This window comes from Brienomyrus brachyistius, chromosome 7 (genome assembly GCF_023856365.1).
Source record: "Brienomyrus brachyistius isolate T26 chromosome 7, BBRACH_0.4, whole genome shotgun sequence".
Taxonomy (NCBI): Eukaryota; Metazoa; Chordata; class Actinopteri; order Osteoglossiformes; family Mormyridae; genus Brienomyrus; species Brienomyrus brachyistius.
The window spans coordinates 29847340-29869133 of NC_064539.1; the positions used below are offsets into that span (position 1 = coordinate 29847340).

The 21794-nt window shown below is 41.9% G+C and overlaps 2 protein-coding genes across 6 annotated transcripts; one reads left to right on the plus strand and one right to left on the minus strand.

Annotated features, from left to right (window-relative positions):
- The first annotated feature begins 1499 nt into the window (after positions 1-1499).
- On the plus strand, positions 1500-9782 carry ved (ventrally expressed dharma/bozozok antagonist). Of its 5 annotated transcripts, XM_049021515.1 has the most exons (5): positions 5600-5654; positions 6448-6542; positions 6848-7306; positions 8065-8315; positions 8890-9782. In XM_049021515.1, exons 3-5 carry the CDS (start codon positions 7030-7032, stop codon positions 9226-9228), a joined length of 867 nt encoding a protein of 288 aa, XP_048877472.1. In that variant the 5' UTR covers positions 5600-5654; positions 6448-6542; positions 6848-7029; the 3' UTR covers positions 9229-9782. The 5 variants fall into 5 exon arrangements, with proteins under 5 accessions (XP_048877470.1, XP_048877471.1, XP_048877468.1 ...); XM_049021513.1 differs by lacking the exon at positions 5600-5654 and adding an exon at positions 1500-1667 and having other exon boundaries at positions 6448-7306; XM_049021514.1 differs by having other exon boundaries at positions 4700-6987; positions 7071-7306.
- Positions 9783-12823: 3041 nt separating this feature from the next.
- On the minus strand, positions 12824-18281 carry LOC125745770 (histone H2A.V). Its single transcript, XM_049018953.1, has 5 exons — positions 18126-18281; positions 16149-16226; positions 15899-16012; positions 13310-13439; positions 12824-13196 (listed from the first exon to the last, which is right to left on the minus strand). Exons 1-5 carry the CDS (start codon positions 18126-18128, stop codon positions 13135-13137), a joined length of 387 nt encoding a protein of 128 aa, XP_048874910.1. The 5' UTR covers positions 18129-18281; the 3' UTR covers positions 12824-13134.
- Between the last annotated feature and the right edge of the window lie 3513 nt (positions 18282-21794).

The window sequence follows — 21794 nt, forward strand, 5'->3', positions numbered from 1 at the left end:
CTTGAATGTCTTCAAGCGACGACTCAAAACTTTTCTTTTTCAGAAATACCTGACGTAGAACTTCTATATTCTTACTCGACTCTTTTTCTGGTGTGTGTTTTAAAAAAATAAAATAAAATAAAAATTCTGCACTACTCAATGGCGTTCTCAGAGATAGTATTCGTAGCTGGGGTCCTTATTGAGCTAGCATCGGAAATTCATTGCAGAGTCTCAAAGCACTTATGTAAGTCGCTCTGGCTAAGGGCGTCTGCCAAATCCTGTAAATGTAAATGTAAATATACTGCATGGACAATGAACCTTGGTCGAGAACAGCTGTACATCTATGTTCATGTGTTCTCCTGGAGTGAAACTTTCAGCACAGTTCTTGGTGAAGGCTGGCAGAGAACGTGGTCATGAGTCTGATGGAGTCATTTCTGGATGACGGGAGAAATGTCACAATGGACAATTTCTTCACCTCACTGTCACTGTCACACAGACTGCTTCACTTTACTGGGCATGGTGAATAACGTTTGCCGTGAACTTCCTCCATTGGCAAAGGACACTGCACAGGGAGAGGAATTCTCCACGTCAGTGTTTAGAATGGCGCGCATGTATTCAGTACGAGCAGCAACAAGCAAGTGGCCAGTAGCTGTGTTTTACAACATGCTGGACTTGGTGGCGGTGAATGCCTACGTTCTGCACAAAGCATCTACAGGGTGGAAAGGAAAAAGAAGATTGTTTCCGATTCTTCTAGCCAAGGAACTCCATTGCCAAATACAGGGATGATGGTCACTGGGTTTTCAAACGCTGCAAACACAGACTTTGAAAGATAGACAGACTGTGTGGGACAGTAACCACTGAGACAAAAGGCAGAAAGATGACGAAGAGATGAACCTGGAACTGAGGCACGGATACATCAATTTTTACATGAACAGCCAAACATGCAAAGCTGGAGAGATCACACAAAAACAAAATTCACTTTTGGTGTTATAATTCAGTGATGGCCAATGAAAATGAAATGACATTTTATTCTGTATGTGTATGAGCATGTCAAAAACCATGGACCATGACTTCACTCAGCTTATGACATTTATATACAAACATGCATTGGAGACTGAAGTGTTAGCATGTTTTCATTTTATTCATTTCATTCTATTAGCAACTTTTCATTCTATTTTCACTCAATTTGTTTTATAAATAACACAGACTTGTGTTTCCATATATTTTGTGAATGTGCGTCTTTCATATTTGCAGGTCAGTCAGCGTGTGGGATATTTGGTATAGATATGGCAGACTTTTGTGAAGGTTTCCATGTCACACACAGAGGTTTAGCCTGCCTTGGATTTGAGCTACTCTGAGTAAAAAATGCAAATGCGCCAGGCCTCACAGGTAATGGGTGTGTTTGCACAACAAAAGCAGGAGGAGGATGGGGCTGAAGACCTGCGAAAATCACAGCAGGGGTGACAAACACCTTGGGACTCTCAGCAGAGAATAAAAACTCGGTAAATCTAGTGTTAAAGGCCCGAAGTCGTTTCGACATCAAAGGGCAGAGCTGACCGCTACACCCCCCCTCCTCTGGCCCTCGGCCACTCGAATGGGAAGGAAAAAGGCCAGACTGGCTACCTTCCTTCACACTGACGGTCAGGCCAGTTTCACCAGTTCGCCTGCGTAACCATTCAAATATTGAGGTATGATTCTGCTCTTAAGGATTCGTGATGAGTAGCAGGCAGGTTTTGGGGGGGGTGGGAGGGTGGGGAGGGTAGCTGAAAGGTGCTTAATCCCTCTTTGACACTTTCTTCCCGTGACTCATGTGTGAAACAAAAGTTTTTCAGATGGGGTGTGGGGGTGCTCACACCTGGGAGTATATCCTCAGCAGCCCCTGTGCCTCCCCCTGCTGTCTCCTGGCCCCAGGGCTCTCCTCACAATAGCACATCATGTATTTCTTGAAAGTTACTCCCAATTCACATTTTCCCTGCCACAGTCAATGGAGACCTGAGGCTCATTCGCATCACAGGTGCTTCCTGCTTCCAAACAGAACCTTTTCCTAGCACAGTGACCCACATAAGCTACAGGCCCACATTAATAGATAAGCGATAAGACTCTGGACTTCACAGGCTGGTGGTAACATAATGGCCAGGATTATTCACACTATAAAGTACAAAACATGAATAATGATGCAGCAGATACAATTAGGGTGACCAGCTAATCCATGTACGGAGGGACACTATGGGCTATAACAGGGTTTGTAAACTACCATTTCAACTAATAGAACCTGGATTTCCCTTTAGCACTGAGTCCTTGCTGTGAGCTGATTGGTCAGTCTCCTATAATCATGCACGTGTCACTAATGTTAATGTGACACAGCAGGATGAGTCTCAGTCAAGGAAACAAACCAGACAAAGCAGAAGAAAAACTGAACTAACTGGCCGAGCGCCGGAGCCTTTGTTTCAAAGTAGTTTGTAAAACCTGAAGTAGCTGAGTGTCCCTCCTGACACGGACTATCTGGTCGTCCTGCCTACAATACTTTGTGTGTATATGTATATATCTCCTTTTGTAATATGCATTCCATATCACATTAATTTTGCTATTGTCCCACTAGATTAAAAAAAATCCACAATTTTGTGGTAACATTGATGTCGTACCAGTACATCCAGTACACCCAGCTCAGACTACCTGTGACGTCCCCAGGAAGGCAGGGTCGGGAGGTGACTTGGTTAGGGTGATCCAGTACTGACCAACACACCCTCCATTTGTCAGCCCACCCCGATCTGATACTAGGCTCTGCTGTTCAGACTAGACTGGTTCCACCACCCCCTACTGCTTTGATGGCATCTGATTGGAATCAATACTGTTGAGGAGGACAGAACAGAAGATAGATAAGGCTCTGCTAAACAGCGTCATTGTAGTCTGGGTGGGGGGGATCAATGGCCAGCAGCCCCCCACCTCTCCTTTTAACCTAATCAAAGCCAACGCAGTGACACGGCGTGTGCCGTCACGGTGCGCAAATCTGCCCCTAAAAGAAGAGGCTGGGGGCTGGGAAATGCTGAGAGATTACACAGGACCGGCAATGGGGATCGAACTGGCTGATGGCTGAGCAGCCAGTGATGACACAGAATTATGGGTAATGTCTGTGCCAGATGTAATTAATTAATTGAATCGATGTAGCCCACTTTAGTTTAACTGTTTTTCATGCACTGTTTTTCTGGGATTTCTTGCCCTGCATCTTATTCTCACAGTCGTTTTGTCACTCAAAGTGACATTCAGGGCGTCATTAAAAGAGGCTTCAAACATTCCTGCATGATAATATTGCAATAATAGCAATACTAATAATAGCAGTCTCAGGATAGGCAGTTGGAACATGGATAGATGGATGGACTGTGATAGTGGTCCCTGGGCTCCTGTTCACCCTCGGAGGGCTGGCATTAGGGGGACGGGGCACTTGCGTCCGTTACGGGGCAGCAAACGGCCCCATTAGAGATGAAAGGAGGCGGTGGAGGCCCATCAAAGCCGCCCCCCCTGGAGGCCATTAGCATGAAAGGCCAGTGTCTGCCTCATAGCGGCCGGGGGGCCTCGTGAGCTGCGGAGACTCTATTCAGGACACTGCAGCTCTACTGAAAAGACCAAACCGGCATGAGAAATGTGATACCTGAATCGATTCGGCATTTCAGACCAAAGTACATGAACGGGTAGAGATCGGCTGCATTGCAGCACTGGAGGGAAAAGCCTGACGTGAAACAGACAGGGGTTGCGACTCGCAAAAGGACTCGGACAGCGCAATGCACCCAGACTTATCATTGCATTCAAAATCTAAATAGCTGAATGGTGCAGGTAATTGCTGAGAGGTTTGGGGGCTGGACTGAGCCAGACAGTCATTGATTGTATGAGGTTAATTGGGGTGAGACAGACAAAGCTAAACTGAAAAACTTAAACTTAACTAAACTAAACTAAACTTAAAACACATACATTTAACCAGAAGGCTTGATTTACTGTAATTTTGCCTTTTTACTTTATCTTTTAGACCCAAAAAAGGTCAAGGTACTGAAAATGCCGATGGGTTGTATCATTTCCATATTTTGGTAAATACTCTTATCATCATAAAGTCAAATGAGATCCAGATGAACATCTACACACCTTTGGTCAGTCATCAATACAGGGAATGGGACATAAAGTTTGGCACTGGATTTGACTTAGCATGAGCAGTGATTTCCAGTGGCGATACTTTTCAGAGGTGAGGAGTTGCTATATAAGCGACTGGCTGAGTGTGTCAGTCCAGCGGGAGACAGGTGGGACCCGTCAACCTCCTGCAGGGAGGGAAGCACCGCAGATCGCAATAAAGGCCGCAGGAAATAAACTTCGGAGCAATCCCAGGGACAATCAGATCCCATGTCGAAGGGCAGCTCTTTGATGGCACCCACTGGGGGTACCGGGGTGGGGGGCCGTCTGATGCTCCTCCCGTCTGTAGCCCATAAAAAACAAGCTCCCGTCTCACTACTGCTTCAAAGCAGCCCAGCCGACATTATCACTCACATATCAGGCCCTGGATGAGATGGGGGCTGTGGGCAGGGAGCCACCGTCTGCGATCCTGACCTCCACAAAGACACGGAGTGGGACGTCTCCGCTATTCACAGAGACGTGCAGGAGAGGCACACCGCCTTAATTTAGGGTGTCAAAAGGGGAGACGGTGAAAAATCAGAGATACTGAAAACTGGGGGGCAAAAAAAAAATGAGTTTGATTTAATAAAGAGCCATTCGGCCACATAAATTGCAGCAAAACCCAGATCTGTACCTGAATGGGACTTTTCTTTTGCTCATGATTGCCTTATTAAATGCATAATAGATCATAATAATTACTGCCTTGATGTGCATATATAAAAAGGTTATAGGTACTCCAGCATTATCACAAATGTGACACAAACGTATGCATGGCTCTGCCGAAAACAAGAAATAGATAACAAATCCATATACTGAAATGGAGACAGAGAAGGCATGCATCTATACGTGTAATAAATTTAATGTAAAAACCTTCGTTCAAAGTGATATCAATGAAAGTATGGCATTTTTAACGCTTAAATTTTGTAAGCTATTCAGATAGGGCTGCATAAGGTGTCTTTTGCTAGATTTTCAAATATATGAAATATAATTAAAAGAAACTAATATAGGTAGGTAGTGTGGAATAACATCAGGTCGGAAGGTTTAGAGAGACGAAATTACAGCTTCATATTTAACAAACACACTTTACAAAAGCTTCTAGTTAAAGTATAATAAACTTAAAAGCACTACGGACCCCAGCCCCATCGTCCAGGCGCCTATAAGTTAACGTACAATCATCAGCCCCCATTCCTGACTGATTTTCGACGCTGACATGAGACTTAGCAGATCAAGTCAATGGTTAGTGTTTCGAGGCGATAACGCGTCGAACAATCGCGTCGTTTTCAGTCGGCATACTAGTAAAGCGCCCTATCAGTTTTCTTTTGGGGATGGGGAGGTGGTTATCTGCTATAATCTACTGTGAAGGGCTTTAATCGGCTCGATCACAAATTAGCCAATTGATAAGATAATTAGTGCCCTTCGGCTTGTGAATGGAGACGAGACTGGACGGGACGGGACGGGAGGGGGGCTGTATTTCGCCAGACTGCCGCCTCCGGGTCCGACTGGCCGCCGCATCCTGCTAATAGGTCATTAACCGCTACCTGGGACATCAAAGCAGCGCCGGGCTTTGATACCTGCGGCCCGGACCGGGATCGCCGGAGTCTCGCGTACTTTTATGGGGGAATCGCTTCGTAATTTTATTTTATCCCCCTCCCCCCCATAAACATCCTTTAAGTTCATTTAACTGGGTACTATTTTCCTCGGTAGTTTGACGAGTCCCCCGAATTTTTAGTGATAAAAAAGAAACTGAATATGTCAGTGCGACCAGGAGTTCGTCGATAAAAAGCGCAATAAAGCGTTTTAGCCTTTAATCCTCTTTACAAGCCACCAATCTCAGGATCAATTGCATTATGATAAATCAATCAGCATTAACTCCCCTCCTAACCAACAATTCAGATGTCTTGGCGCTAATCCACCGTCTCAAAGTTAAACTGCGGAAGAAGAAACAGTGCAAACTGCAGATCTGTGGTAAAGCTAAACTTAGTAAAGGATGATTTAAAGTTTAGAAAGTACACAGGCACATTAAAAAAAGGTTCTAATCGCTCCTTGACAGATAGCTAAACCTGGATTTTAAGATAGGATGCTGATCAGAATCGTTATTATTGTACAATTTTCTTACTATTACATGTAAGGTTTGTTAACAAGGACTAATGTCTTGCATTACATAATGTGAAGGAAGCCATGCAGCGCAAAGCATTGTCATCGAGAACAAACAAAATTGCACATTGCTTGTCCATCTTTGTCATACAATCTTGTGGGGAAGACATAGTAGCGTTCCAGGAATTATTGTGATTTGTTAACCCCCCCTTCTCATTAAAGGACGCTTTGGGTGGGGGGGCTCGATGGAGGGAAGGGTGATGCAGAACCACGAGACAGTACAGACCGAAGTTGCTTGTCTCCCCATGCACTCGCAGGTGAGGACACGCTATCTCTCCCTTACACACACACACACACACACTACAGATAAGAGACTGTAATGAGGTGGGATAGGAGTGAAGAGTGGGAGATGGCCCAGACTCACTGGAGCCAAGAATTAATAGGCTCATTCAGAGTCGAATGAGACGTCTTAATTACCACACTTGTGAAAACTGGAGGGGTGGGAGTGGCAGGGGGAGGGTGCTCCCTTTGATCCCTGCCCAAGTGAATCACAAATGAAGAAGGGATTCCCTTCATAAATAGCAGAGTCCAGCTCCAGAGGCGAGTGACATCATTTCCACAGGCACCTCCAGCCCGAGCCACACGGGAGGACAGAGCACGGCACTTTCTTTGGGACCTGCACACTCCTCTCACCTCCAGCAGCTGGGAAACGGCGTAGCTTCTGTGAAAGCGAACAGCAGAATCTGTTGCCGTCAGAGCCAGGTTACTTGCCATTCTTGCGGATTTTGGAACCGTAACGAGGCCATGAAGGGCCCCTTCTCCATTGAATGGTTGTCCCAGAGCAGCTGTGATACAGCCAACCAGACTACGAGGACTTCATCTGAAACGTGGCCTTCCAGCGCCCAGACGGGCCCGTGCAGCTCCAGTACAGCGGCAGAGAGCCTTCCTGGCTTCTACTGCAGCAAGAGGGAGGCCGGTGCAGACACCCGGCAGATGGCACACAGCTCTCCCAGCGCCCCGGGCCAGGGCCAGGGCCCCAGCTCCAGCACCCAGAGTGCTCCAGCGCCCCACAACACCCAGGGTAAGCAGATACCTTCACTGCGCGCCATCAAGCTGCCTAATGAACAGCTTAGTAAGGTACTCTCCAGAAAAAAGGGAAAATATGCGTACCTTTGCTCATCACTGGGGCTGTGCTCTTAAGGGTCCGCCAGTTCTACCCTTAGCTGTAGGTAATTGTACCTTTTAAAGGTACGGAAGTGGATTCTGAGGAACATTTCTGTACCATTTATGGTACATTAATGTCGTTTGTACCTTTGGGATGTTCCTCAGAGTTCATTTCCGTACCTTAAAAGGTACAATTACCTACAGCTAAAGGTACAACCCTTGAGAGTACAGCCCCAGTGACAATCAAAGGTACAAATTTTTATCCTTCTCTCTGAGTGTAGTATTTTACATTTGCTTTCATCTCTGCGTTTGCTTAACCCATTTCTGTGATGTTAAAAGGAGATGCTGCATAGCAGATCTACTTTGACCCTGCAGGCTTTACTTAAAATAAATAAATAAATACATAGTAAAAAGGTCATTACAACCACCATTGGTGTCAGAGCCACAACTCACCGGAATTTTCCATCTGCCCTAATTCACATCAGTGTCAGCTTTGATGTCAGGCTATACTGAAAGTGTGACGTATGTACATGGTTATTACATGTTTATTAAGGCTGTTCCTATCAGCATGTAAGCTTAACAGTCCTCAGTGTTGAGGCAGCAGTACCAGCCCTCGTGGCATTTTGTGCTCTCGACAAAGTTTGTAATTGATTCTCTGCCCCTCTGTCTGGACAGCAGAGGTAGGCTTCAGCAGCAGTGCAGAGGAGGAGGAGACGTCGGGGTACGAGAGCGAGGGCGGGGGCTCCCCTTTGCCGGCCGTGGCTGGGAAGGAGGCAGCCGAATCTCCCACCACGAGCCGCCGGCCGCGCACAGCCTTCACCGCAGAGCAGATCACCCGCCTGGAAAAAGCTTTCAAAAAAAATGCATACCTGGGCACCCACGACAAGGCAGAGCTCAGTCAGAGACTGCGGCTCTCCGACAAACAGGTCTGTCTGCTCTCTGCTCAAAAATGCCCTCGCAGGCGACGTCGACATACAGCCATTTCACAGACTAGTAAGAACTGGAAAAAACATGGTGACCCTCTACTTCAGGGAACACAAATATTCAACAACTCAGTTACTACTCAAGAACAAATGTAGTAGTAACTTGAGATTAAAGATGCATCGCGAATCATTAATGATGAAGATATTTAGTGTGTTACTGATGACTTGTTCCTTCAGTAGTTCAGGAAAAACTTTCCAGAATTAACAGATATCAACAAATATAATAACTGCTTGAGATAAATTGCATCACGAATCGTTAATGATACGCCAAGCTGAGATCAGTATGTAACCAAAACTTACTTTGTGGTTAAGTACTATGTACTTAATAGTATAATACTACATAATACCCACCCCCCCCAAAGTAAATTGTTCCCAAAAAATATAATAACTAATCATTAGAAGAATAAGGTTTGCTATCTTTACTGGTTAAATGTGGTTATAATGGCAAGGTTTAAAACGTATCAGACGTTTTACTTATTTAACTGCAGCTCTATTCTTACTGTTATCTTAACTCTAGATAAGGAACTGGTTCCAGAACCGGCGAATGAAGCTGAAACGGACCCTTCAGGATGCCCTGGCCCAAGCCTGCCAGGCGAAAGTTGCTTCTCACCTGATGCAGTACCCCGAGCTGCAGGCTTTCAGGTCATCTCCATATCCCAACTACTATCCTGTCCAGGAAACCACAGCCTCTTACCTACCTGCTTCCGGCCTGCACTACACCTCATCTCCTGCAGTGGGCGCCATCGCCGCTTTGCCTGTTGACTCTCTCTACCAGTTCAATGGTTTACCCTGCCTGGTACCACCTCCTGGAGGACCCCCACTCATGCCTTACCAGCCATACCCTCCTCATTACTAAAAACACTGGGTTGTGGCTGCCTGTGACTCTGGGGTCCTGTATCACGAAGCTGGATTTCTTGCTCATCTAGATGACTTGTCTGATTTAAGGTACACCAGTTTAAATACGGTTTAATTTTGTTAGTTTACAATTAGCCCAGACTACCTTAAATCTGACCGATAATCCAGCCAAGCAAGAAATCTGGCTTTGTGATACAGGCCCCAGAGCTTGTTGCTTTTACCAATACATTGTATTTGTAAAGTAATGTTATAAAAAGAGATTTATTGATGTATTAGTAATAAACATGATATGAGTGTATGTTCCAGTGGTTTCCTTCTGATATCCTTTGTGTTAGAAATTTCCATGCGTGCAATGATAAATCTCAGCCTATTTAAAAATGGAATCGAGTTACACTCATCAACATGTGATTCTTTGTCTTACGTTTATTTTTGTTGTAATGTTGTATTTGCTATTTAAATGTTAATTGTACATAGTTATTCGGTGTCCCTGTGCAGGGAGGTAAACATTGGCTTACAATAAAAACATATACATTTTTCATTCGATTCGTTCGGTATTTGTGAAACCATAGAGGGGGTTATAATGGTAGCGTGAAGCACCATGGTGCGCCGTTTTTCTCCCTCTACAAGAAATTTCACTGCCTTTTAATGATGCAAATACAATTTATTTTAATTCTGGTATACGGTAACACATTTAATTGGCCAGTTAAATGCATTCCCATCTTCTAAGCATTGGTTTGTTGGGGAAGAGGAATATCCCTGGACGGGATGTGAAATCAGTGTGGAAAACGTCAATTCGCTCGTCTGGACATCCTGTTTATTGTACCATATCCATTAAATCTTCCAGTGTCTAATTATGTTTGCATACACTGTATACATTACTTACATTTGAAACTGTCAGTCCTCTCCTGCAAATTACAATTCATTCATGTATTTTACCTGCCTCCTGTAATATATTAACTAGAAGCATGATGTAAATTAAAGCTTTCTACCTTTCTTATCCCTGGGATACCCTTATGAAAACAAATAAGACCTACAGACCGCCACCATTAATGTGTGACCACATAATATAAGGCCCCCTGAAAATTTCGATAACATTCTGCAGATCGTTTGCAACTGCTCTATTTTTTTCAGCAAAGTATTTATCTAATTAACTTTTTGAATCATATGCAGATTCGGTAAAACCATTTTCCCTTTTTTGCAAGTGCTTGTGTGCAGATGACGCTTTTCACATTAGTTTTTCCAGGATTGACTTTGGTCAGCTGACCGGCGTGAGATTTTCAATTCGAGAGATGTCTGCACACACACGCATGAACATGTATTACCTTGTAAATAGTCTGTAGGATTTGCAAACCACCCCAGGACTTTTGATGCAGCTCACGCCAGATGCATGACAGCTGGTTACCTTGTTTTTTTAGCCGCCTGGACTTTTCCTTTCTCATAAATGTCTACATGAAAATATGTCGATCGGAATAAACTCAAATTTCTTAGCTTAATTACGCCACGTTCATTTTTTAGTAAAGATGTGCGCAAAAACAAACACATTGCACTTGCAACTTTACTAAATATATCAAGCATACAGAATACGGATAGTATTAGGAACGACGAGAAATCAATATCCGGGTGCGCGTGAAGGGCATCCATCGCGTTAATATTGGCAACCTGTCAGATCCCGTCTTATTCTGAGCTGAACATTAAAGTAACTTCATTGATTTCTTACTGGGATATTTGCTAACTCTTGAAATGCTGATAAAACGTGTAATTAGGAAGTATTTGGTTACCAATAACGGACACAGGGGGGCATTATAATCGGCATTTGTTTCAGCAGAAAAAGATGCAAAACGCTTGATGCCGTATTCCTTACAAAATGGCGGCCTTGTAAAATAAAGTATTCCGATCAATATACATTTAGATAATCAGAAAGATAGAGGTTACCCTCGAAATATGTGACATAAACACGAAAGTCGACATTTATAGGACCCATTAAATAGATGTGTTTAAATCCGATATCGATTTATATCGGAGGCTTGCATTTAACCGGAATTCAGAAGGCACTTTTTCCTGACCAGTTATACGAACTAAAATTAAACGAACAGATTTTCATATTATCAGGTTTACCGTAACTGACATCTACCCCCAAAAACATTATTTTATTACATCTACTCTTTTTCATTTCCAGCTACAATAGTATTGAAAAGTTGACCAGCATAATCTGTATGGTGCAACCAATTTCGCGCAAAATCGAACTTATTTCATTAAACGCGAAAGGGCATTAACCAAATTTTCCCTACGTCGTCAATGAAGAGTACAGAATACATGACCTTGAATCCATGAATATCCCGACGTATACCAGTAAATACATATTGCACATTCCTAAAACGTTTTGCAAACGGTTTGTACACCGCGACTTCAAGCTGGTCCAGCTAAATATGTGACGGAATACGTTCGCTCGTAATTCCGACAAATAATGTGAGGCTGGTAAGTTGTGGGACAGTTTTAACTCAGTCAGTGCTTAAATGGCATAACGGGGATTCCACAAATCATCGTTTGGAATAAAAATTATAAAAAACTTTGATACTGTGATAAAGTTTTCCTCATGCCAATGGTTACATGCGGTATGCACATCCCGTTAAACGCGCACCTTTGCAAATGAACCGGAGCCCAGAACTGCATTTCTTCCCAGTATAAGCAACACAGATGGGAGAACATTTGCTCTCAGCAAGATCACATCTAGCAACACCCACAGAATCTGATAGCACTCGGACAAGCAGTAAATTAATGAGGCTGGTTACACATATCTTGCTGAAATATCTGCATTGGTGACTTTCTGTTCATTATCATTATAAAAAACTATTTCTAAGATAGCAGAGGGAAACAATTATTCACATGGTATTAACCACTGCTATGCCCAACCAATACCCCCCACCAAAGAATTACCTAATCAATTCTGATCAACCGCATTATGTTTTAGCTGACAACCAAAGTACTCACCTAGGACCACTTTATCCTTACCGACTCATGCAGCCACACTGTATATTAACCAAGGTGATATTTTGTTAACACCACATTTCAATGGAACTTACCGTTTTCCCTAAACTGCTTGCAACCTCAGGGCAAAGGGAGACTGTACCGCATGCAAACACATGTGACAGAGGGCATCATTTTCCATTATGCAGCAATATATCTATATTCATTCCTGGGGTGGAAGAGTCACACAAATCCACTACCTCTTAACACACCACAGATATAAAAGTAATGCCTCTGCAATTAGAAAGTACGAGCAGCTCTGCTTTTGAAACAGTTGGTGATACTTTACCGTTTTCTATAACACAAACCACCCATAACAGCTGATGCAGTTTAGCGTTCTGCTGAGGCCGGAGCACATCCCAGACGTGACAGGGGCCACCCTGGATCTTAGGACACACACGCTTTGGAAAATGTGGTGTCACCATTTCACCAAACTGCATGCTCTGGCACTGCAGAAGGGACACGCACACCCCATGCACACTGAAATCAGAGGCAGGATTTGACGCTACAGTCCTACTGACTGGGCCAGCATTCCTCCTATGATGCAGATCAATAAGAAAACGACGCAGAAATACTGTTTTGTAAAACATGGTTTAAGAATTTAATTTCAGTATAAAACATTTTTGAAGTTTTAGGCCAATCAATTTTTTTTTTTACCTTCTGTCAAACTAAAACGTACAAATTTTCCTTTTTGGCTTTTTCTTCTCTCCGAAATAATACAACTTAAAATCTAACACTTTCACCTTTTACTACAATTACAAAAAATAATAATAACATAAAAATAGAAAGAGAAAGCGTGTGAACTCCCGGTCCGGACTGTTCCCGCCACCTGCCAGGTCCCAGCCGTAACGAGAGCCAGACAAACTCAGGGCCGCACTCTTCTCTATGCCGTTTTCTGTTGACCCTTCTTCCCAATCAACGACTTATGGATGTGTGGAATCACACCTGCAGGCAAAGAAAAGCATGAGAATGGGGGCATGGGGCCAAAGCGCCGACATTTACCTTCCTCTTGACAAGCCAGATGAATCACACTATAAGCCTGGCCATTGGCAACGCACCTCCTCCAGCAATGGTGGCCTTGATGAGAGAGTCTAACTCCTCATCCCCACGGATGGCCAACTGCAAGTGACGAGGAGTAATGCGCTTCACCTTGAGGTCCTTGGAGGCATTCCCAGCCAACTCCAAAACCTGCATAAGCACAAACTGTAAGCAGCTTGCCAGGAGAGCAACAGAGCAGTTAGGTCTTCATCACTAAAGGGATGGCATCACCATTCAAATAAGAAGAACCTGGAATGCGAATGCAGTTCTTTCACCAAGCATATAATCTTTCACAGAAATAATGTATGCAGAGCCGCTGCAGCTTCTTCAACACATCAGTCACTGAAACTGCACCATTAAAGATACATTTGATCTCCACACTAATCCATCAATTTCCTGTTCTTTATGAAGTCTGTCTGCATACAATGACTCAACGGCTGCGAGGAAACAGGTCACCTGCAATACTGTGAATCACATCACTGCCACCTGTCTCAGAGCCGCTACAAGCAGGTCCCAGACGGTAAATTTGACGCAGCCCCTTACGAGTAATTTCAGAAACTCGAGAAATCAACACCAGCCCATATGACAAATACTTGAGGCAGCAATAACTGCTTAGTTCTTTCCTCCCCCTCAGCAGACCTCACCTTTGAGTAAAGCCTCCTGTCAGTAAATCTCACGGAATTAGGGACTTTGCATTCTAATGCAAAGGTTTCCCCTAAGACTAAGGACTTAAATACCACTGCCTACGATGTTTTAAAAGAATCTTCTCCCCGCTGACATTATGTATGTTACAGCTTGTCGAAGGAAAAAAAAAAGGTTTTACCAGTGAAGGACTTCATTAATCACCTTCCATGCACACTGTTTTAAAAAAACCTCTTACTTAAAAACATTGTCCGTTATGGTCTTTTTAAAATAAAAAGTTTCCTAAACATGACTTAGTCACTGGGACGGCATGGTGGTGCAGTGGTTAGCACTGTTGCCTCACACCTCTGGGACCCAGGTTCAAGTCTCCGCCTGGGTCACATGTGTGTGGAGTTTGCATGTTCTCCCCATGTCATTGTGGGGTTTCCTCCGGGTACTCCGGTTTCCCCCCACAGTCCAAAAACATACTGAGGCTAACTGGACTTGCTAAATTACCCGTAGGAGTGAATGGTGTGTGAGTGTGCCCTGCAATAGGCTGGCCCCCCATCCGGGGTTATTCCCTGCCTCATGCCCATTGCTTCTGTGATAGGCTCTGGACCCCACGCGACCCAGTAGGATAAGCGGTTTGGAAAATGGATGGATGGACTTAGTCACTGTGTATGAAATATATATGAAAAACAGCCCCGTTAAATTAGATCTATAGATAGATCTTAACAGATAGATGTTTTAAGATGTAGTACTTAACATACAAACATATCGTTGGCATGTCTTTTAAATGCAATTGTTCCAGTTGCTGTAGGTATACTGATGAAAGCTTTAACTAATATTTATTAATTATTAAAAGTGTATAAATGGGTAAATTACAATATTCTTGGTGTCATTATTTCTATAAATTGTAAACTAATTGCACATGCTTCATCACTGGCACTCTGAACAAAGGTGCAGGTTTGAATAGTGTTGGGTGGAAAAAGGGGGCAATGGGTATTTCTGCAATGGGTCGCAAAGTGTCAGTTCTGGCAGAGATCCTGCCTTCCAAACTGAGTTGTGCATCTATATGAATGTAAGAGAAAAAGAAATCTGTCATCACAAAGTGATTATTTTCTTATTCATGCTATATTATGCATAGATAAATGCAAAGAAAACTTAGTATTAGACAGTCATGGATCAAACGCAATGGTATTGGTTTTTTGGACATAAATTGCTCCGTGGCGGATTTAATGTGCGTCTCTAAACAAAACTGCGGACGTCCCGCCTATTGCTTTGTTCACTTTAACACTGTATTCATAAAAGCTGCGCTAATACAGGCCTTAAACACAAACCCATTTTAACTCCAAAACAAAGATGCCGGAACAATTCAATGTCTCTTCATTCTCGCGCGTGTCATTTACATCATTTCGTTACCCTCAGACAAGATTTACTGACAGAGGTGGTTCACTCACAGGTGAAGTTCACAGCTGGACTCTTTAGAGAAATCGCCAATCTGTTTCACCACTAGGGGGCTACAGCCCCAAACTTCCAAATTTAACCCTTGGTATGAACTGATGCATAAACAAAACACCTTAACTGCCAGATTCACCCTGCATTTTACTATCATAAGAAATATCCAGTTGACTGATGCTGGCACCAAAATGATATGAAAACCCAAAGGATGAGCTTCAGCTGCAAGAAGGCACCATTATGGGCCCAAAAAGGTATCTGTTATACTCATTATTTCCTACTCCCTACTACAGCGGCGGAGCAGTTCAAATGTTGCTCCGGAGTTTGTCTTTAACAATCACACCAGATTGTTTCCATCCTAGCAACTTCAGGAAAGCTGGACACCACATGGGTACATAGCAACACAAATAAAAAGAAATGACTTTGAAATTCCACTTTATAAGTGCACACCATTTTATAAGTGTATTGTGGGACAGGGGCAAGAATTAGCTTGGTGTTCAGTTAAAACAGCAGCCAAGCAGCAAGGTCACCTCAGCAGTGAGGTACTCCAAGATGGCAGCACTGTAGACTGCAGCCGTAGCTCCAACACGCCCATGACTTGTTGTGCGGGTCTTCAAGTGTCTGTGGATACGACCCACCGGGAACTGACAGCAAGTGAAGCACAGGATCAATACACTGCCTTACACAACGCTAAGTAATCAAGGAATACTTTCAGTCATTCATTTCATACCATGCATTAAAAAGCACAGTTCAGTTACCACTAAAACACGGCAAACTGACCTGTAGCCCTGCCCTTTGTGAGCGGGACACTGCTTTTGCCTTGGCTTTGCCACTGTCCTTTCCAGCCTTTCCTCCTGCCTTAGGAGAGGGAGAAAAATTAGAAGCATTAGAATAAGCTTGGGAAAGTTTTCCATAATATCCATCTAGATGTATCACAGCTTCTGTGATACATCTGCAGAAACAGAAATACATATGTTCAATTAAATCTCATTTCACACATTTGACAAGGTTTTCAATCTGCATATATATTCTCAAGAAAGGTATCACACTTTAAAAATGAGTCTGACTGTAAATAGATCAACAGCATAAAGGCGCTTAATTGTAATGCCACCACATACATATCTCATAATAAAAAAAAACCTACTGACTATGTACTTTTATATTATAGATGAAATATTAGTCACTAAATTTATTTTGGCTTAACTCGGAACTCGAGGATCTGGCAAACCGAAATAGAGGAAATACTCTTACAGAGATATTTCAAATGTGTATTCTTGAGAATTTTTTTATATGAAAAACATCTACCACATGTGGGTTTAAACCAAAAGCATGTTAAGCATGAATTCAATAAAACCCCAGGAATATTAATTTCATAATGCAGTCCAACACTCATAACAGTAATTCTAACAGTTTTTCAAGCAAAAAAAAAGAAAAGAAAAAAAGATAAGCTTCTTTTATCACACTGTGTATATACTATACTTGACCACCACATAAAGCATTAAGTGTAGCATGAACAGATTTTGCGAGTTCAAAATGAACCTGAACGTCATCAAGATTTGGAGATCACCAACTGCAAGTATCAAAGATGGCAGATATTGGATGGCACAGTACTGTGGGAGAAGCCGAGTGTATATAAGGAACCACACCAGAAGGCACACAGCTGTTTAGTCTAAGCCACGTACACTTCTAATTGTAAATACAGCACACAATCCAGGAAGTGTTGTAAAATTTGTTTTAATAAAGACATCGTGCAATCAGTTCTACTTCAGGTCGATGCTGCTGGTTTGCTCGCCGCATAGTTTTACTTTTGCACAAAATAATACAAAGTTAGACGCAACACAGAGAAACTCTTACGCTCGACAATTACGTTTGCCATAAAACATCCGATCATCTGTCAACGCCACTACAGAGAATAAGGGATTAACACCAAATATTCAACGAAGTACTTAAAACCCCGCATTCAATCGTACCACATAAAACAACACTTTAACATAATATAATACAGCATTGCTACTTTAGTTAAACATCTAACAGACCGGGCGCGCTTAAGTAGGAAAACAGACCGTTAGTTATTCGGGAATCGCCAGCAAAAACTACCGGTTTCCTCTAGTCATTTAATGCAAGTCTTTAAAATACGCTCTTACATTTCAACAGACAGTTCTCTAATTCTGGAAGAAAAACTTTTTGAAATTCCAACTCTAAATAAAAGCCAACTTGTAAACATTGCGTAAAGCACTTCCATAGGAATAATGACAATCACTTTCCCGCCAACACAGCCCTCTCGGTCGCAGGACCTACTTAATGCTTTTAAAACTGTTCAAGAAATCCCAGGAGAAAATACATATGCAGAAAATAATGTAATTCCTTTGGCCATATTCACGGAACAAAAGAAAATTGATCTCATTAATTGTCTATTAAGAACGAAAGTTAGAATCCAAAAAGAGTGGTTAAAAAGACGAACCGGATCTCAAGGACTAGCCAGACACCAAAAATTGTAATTAAAAAAACAGTCCATACTGAAACCATTATTAGGTTAATTTTATAACTGCATAGTTACGGAAAATCCTTAGCTAGGCGGCAGCTAACTAGCTAAATTGGCTAGCGAGTTATTTCGCCAACACAGCTGCCAGTATATTCAGTCAGCGCAAGTTCACCCTCTCGGTAGTTTCATTTCATTCTCGTATGTTTCCTTTCTTAACACCTCCTCCGACTGATAACGGCGCAAACAAGAACAAACACAACAGAATATAAATATACCATTTTCACCGTCAAGTCGAGCGCTGCGTTCGTCTAGAATTAGCGAGGTCTGAGGCAATTTTCTTCTCAACACAATAAACCCCTTGGCAAGCCTGTGCGCGAGGACCCTCGCGAGCGAAACGACTGGCCAATAGGAGCTCTGAATGTTGGTTTGAATAATCCATCACGCCAATTACATTATTGTTTGTACAGTATCTACCATCCCCCCGCTTCCAACTGCTTTTTGCGCACGGACCTACAATGGCAGGGTAGCGTGCGACAGTAAATACAGCGACGCTTTAGTCAACAGAACTGCGAATGTGTGACTATTTTGTAGTCTTTACTTGCAATGGTGGGTATTGATAAATAAGACAGAATGTGTGAAAGTAAAGTGGTATCTGGATGGAAGTATTCTTTGGGAAAAAACGATTCATGCATGAGCTATTTTATTGCCTTTATGTGTCATGTAGAAGGCGACTAATGGCGTAGATAAAAAATGCTATCGCAAAGCTAACTTGAAAGCTAGTTAAAATTGCATGTAACATTGTACATTACTAACTGGGTATAGTAGTCAACAACAGTCTTTCAAAGTTACACTTTATTTTAAGAAAAAATACTCAAGAAACTGGTTGTATTGGGCAAAAAAATGAAAACACTGCCTGCTCCAATGAATTTCGTGCCGGTGAAATGACTGGGCTGAGGAGAAAACCGCATGACTTCATGCATCTATCACGCTGTGTGTCACCGTTTCAGGCTGATGCTTGTGGTGTGATGATGTGGGGTGTATTTTAGTAGCACACACTGCCCCTTGATAAAATGGAGAAACATTTTAATGCACATATTTGCTGATAAATTTGTGTATCAGTCTGCAGATCGTTTTCTGCAGATAGATGTTTTTCAGCAGGGTTATTATGCCTGATTGAATGCATTACTATGGATATGATACCAGAAATATATAAGAAAAAGATATACCTTTTGAGATATGCTGGGTGATGGTTTTTTTAATGTACAGAATAATTGGGGCAGTGTACAGCACATCATCCCTGTTTTCGGAAGGTTGCCGGTTAAAATGAGAGCAAGATGGGATATGTGTAAAGAAGTATTCAGATGTACTTTTTTCCAAATGGCAAATAAATCATAAGTAATACATTAAAGATAAGTAATACATTAAAACAATGGACAGGTTCAGCATGCTACAGGAGTTAGTTAACTTAGTCATGATGTATATTCCTTGTTTAATGGATATTATGGTGCCAGTGATGTTATGTATTAGTTATCGCTGTACCCAGTACTTTTTTTTTCCAGCTTTATTTTAAATTTAAAGACAAAGTTGTCACTAACATATATCTTCACATATGTAAGAGACCCACATGAGTGGCCTGTGTCTTTTTGTTGTGAGGTAGAAGAGTGACACAGGAATCCACACAGGCCCCCTTTCTCATGTATGTTGCTGTTTGGTACAGTTCAGTGAGTATGAGGAGCTAATTACCATTCTCACTTTTACAGGGAAATGAGTAAAACTAATGCAGGGCAAGCGATACAAGTGAAAAGCAGATAGGTGTAACCAAGTCTGATATGCCCGGCATTTAAAATGTCTATGTGTATATGTATTATGTGTATTACATATGTGTGTGTGTGTGTGTGTGTGTATACTCCCTGTACCGAGCATATCAGAGTGGAATTTGTGTTTGGCAGAAGTAGTCTAAGTAGAGTAAGATTTTCATTGCATAGTGGAACTGACTGTTAACTGGTCTTATGACAAAAACACTCTTGAGTCTTGAATATGAAGAGCATTTTTCCAAGATTTATGGCCTGGTTTAATATTTCACTTCATTATCCAGCTTTGTAGTTCGATATTGGATTAAGGTCAAGTTTGTAACGTCTAAATTTAATTACAAACTGCTTATAAGTTCTAATTAAGTTCCCTGGTTTTACTTTAAAAATTGAAGTTGTGAGCACATCGTATATAAACAGCAATTAGTAAAGTTTTGGGGCTGGTTGACCTATATAGTATAGATTTTGATGGCAACAAATGATATTTCTGTCACAATGAATATCAAATGGGTTATGAGTCACAAAATGAGCTGTAATGGCTGCGATAGTTTAATTAACATACCAAAATATTACATTCAACTTAGTGTGAAATGTTTTTGCTAAAATTGCTGAATTGAGCAGGATTGTGCAGTGGATAGTACCTCATACATGTGGAGACCAGGTGTTGTGCATGGAATTTGCATGTTCAACACATGTTGTGGCTTCCAAAAAATAGTAAAATGACTAAAATAACACAAACTTATATATAAATATGATCGCTAATTATATTTTCCCAGGTTGCTTTGAATGCACGTTCTGGCTCATGTTCTCGTCAGTTATCACAACAGGCGCAAAAACGGCAAATAAAAGAATAAAAAACCATATGTTGATTTTGCGCAAAACCAAAATGTCAATGTCATTTAGAAGAGTTTGTAGCAGATTACAAAAGTGTCTACTGATCCAATGAAATATTTATTATTAGAAGTAGTGAAATTTTTATGCACTATCCACACGACCCCAAACAAAAATAGCAATGTGATTTTTTGAATACGAACTACTTTGTAACAGATAATAAAATGATGTCCTAATATTCCTTGCTCTAATTAATTATTATTATTATTATTATAAATTGTGATATTTTAATAATTGCATATTATATCCATATGGCTTGCTGAGCCAAAAACCCAGCTATGGAAACTAAGCAAACATTTACGGGGCGGGGGGAGGTGATGTCACCATTGTTACAGTCTTGCATAGTCCAGTGAACTGCACTACACAGAGTAGAAGAAGCAGTGACCAGGCCTCGGGAGACCAATTACATCTACTGGTGCATACTGCTGAAATACGCAATGGAACATCTGTGCTCTGTATACAGGTGCAGAACATGGAGAATGATGCATATGAAGAAACGGGTTACATGGTTTTGTATGGGGGAAACAGTATGTATGGAGATGATCCTGACAGATATTTTGGTAACTGTGACCTTCACCTGGAAAAGCAGCGGGAAAATTAAATGAGAACTTCAGAGGTTATGGATTCATAAGTTAGTCGATTGCAAGGCCAGTCATGAAGGAGTTGTAGAAAAGAGAAATGTGAGGATGAGTAACCGAAGCAGCCACACGTGCAGGATTACCAGATGTAAGATGATCCTCTTTCTGTGCATATGTCATTCTATGGGTTTGAATAAGTTAAACTGTTTCTTGCAGTGATGAAGAGGGCGGAGATTATTAAAACAATGTGAAGCAGGTACAATTTCACCTCACAGGGCAGAGACGGAGAGTTCTGTCAGTTGAAGTCCCATAAGGTGTTGTTGGCCAGAACTTGTCGTGCCCTTGAGCATTGCGGTGAACCTTAAGTACTCCAGTGAAATACCGAGAATAGTAGGTGTGCAAGTACTGTAAGGTGTTTTGGGTCAAAATCTAGGTTTAAGAAATCAGTATTAAACGTAATGGATCATGACTGTGATACAGGCAGCTGGCTGAAATTAGATTTGGTACGAAGACTAGAGATTTAGGAGGTCACTAAAATATTCATCTTTGTTAATGGCTAAAACATGTACCTTGTTTTACGCAAAAGCATCAGAACAAATAATATATAATAAGCTTTTAGTGTGAATTTTTTTCGTGTTACCCGCAATGTTTCATACGCGATAATTTA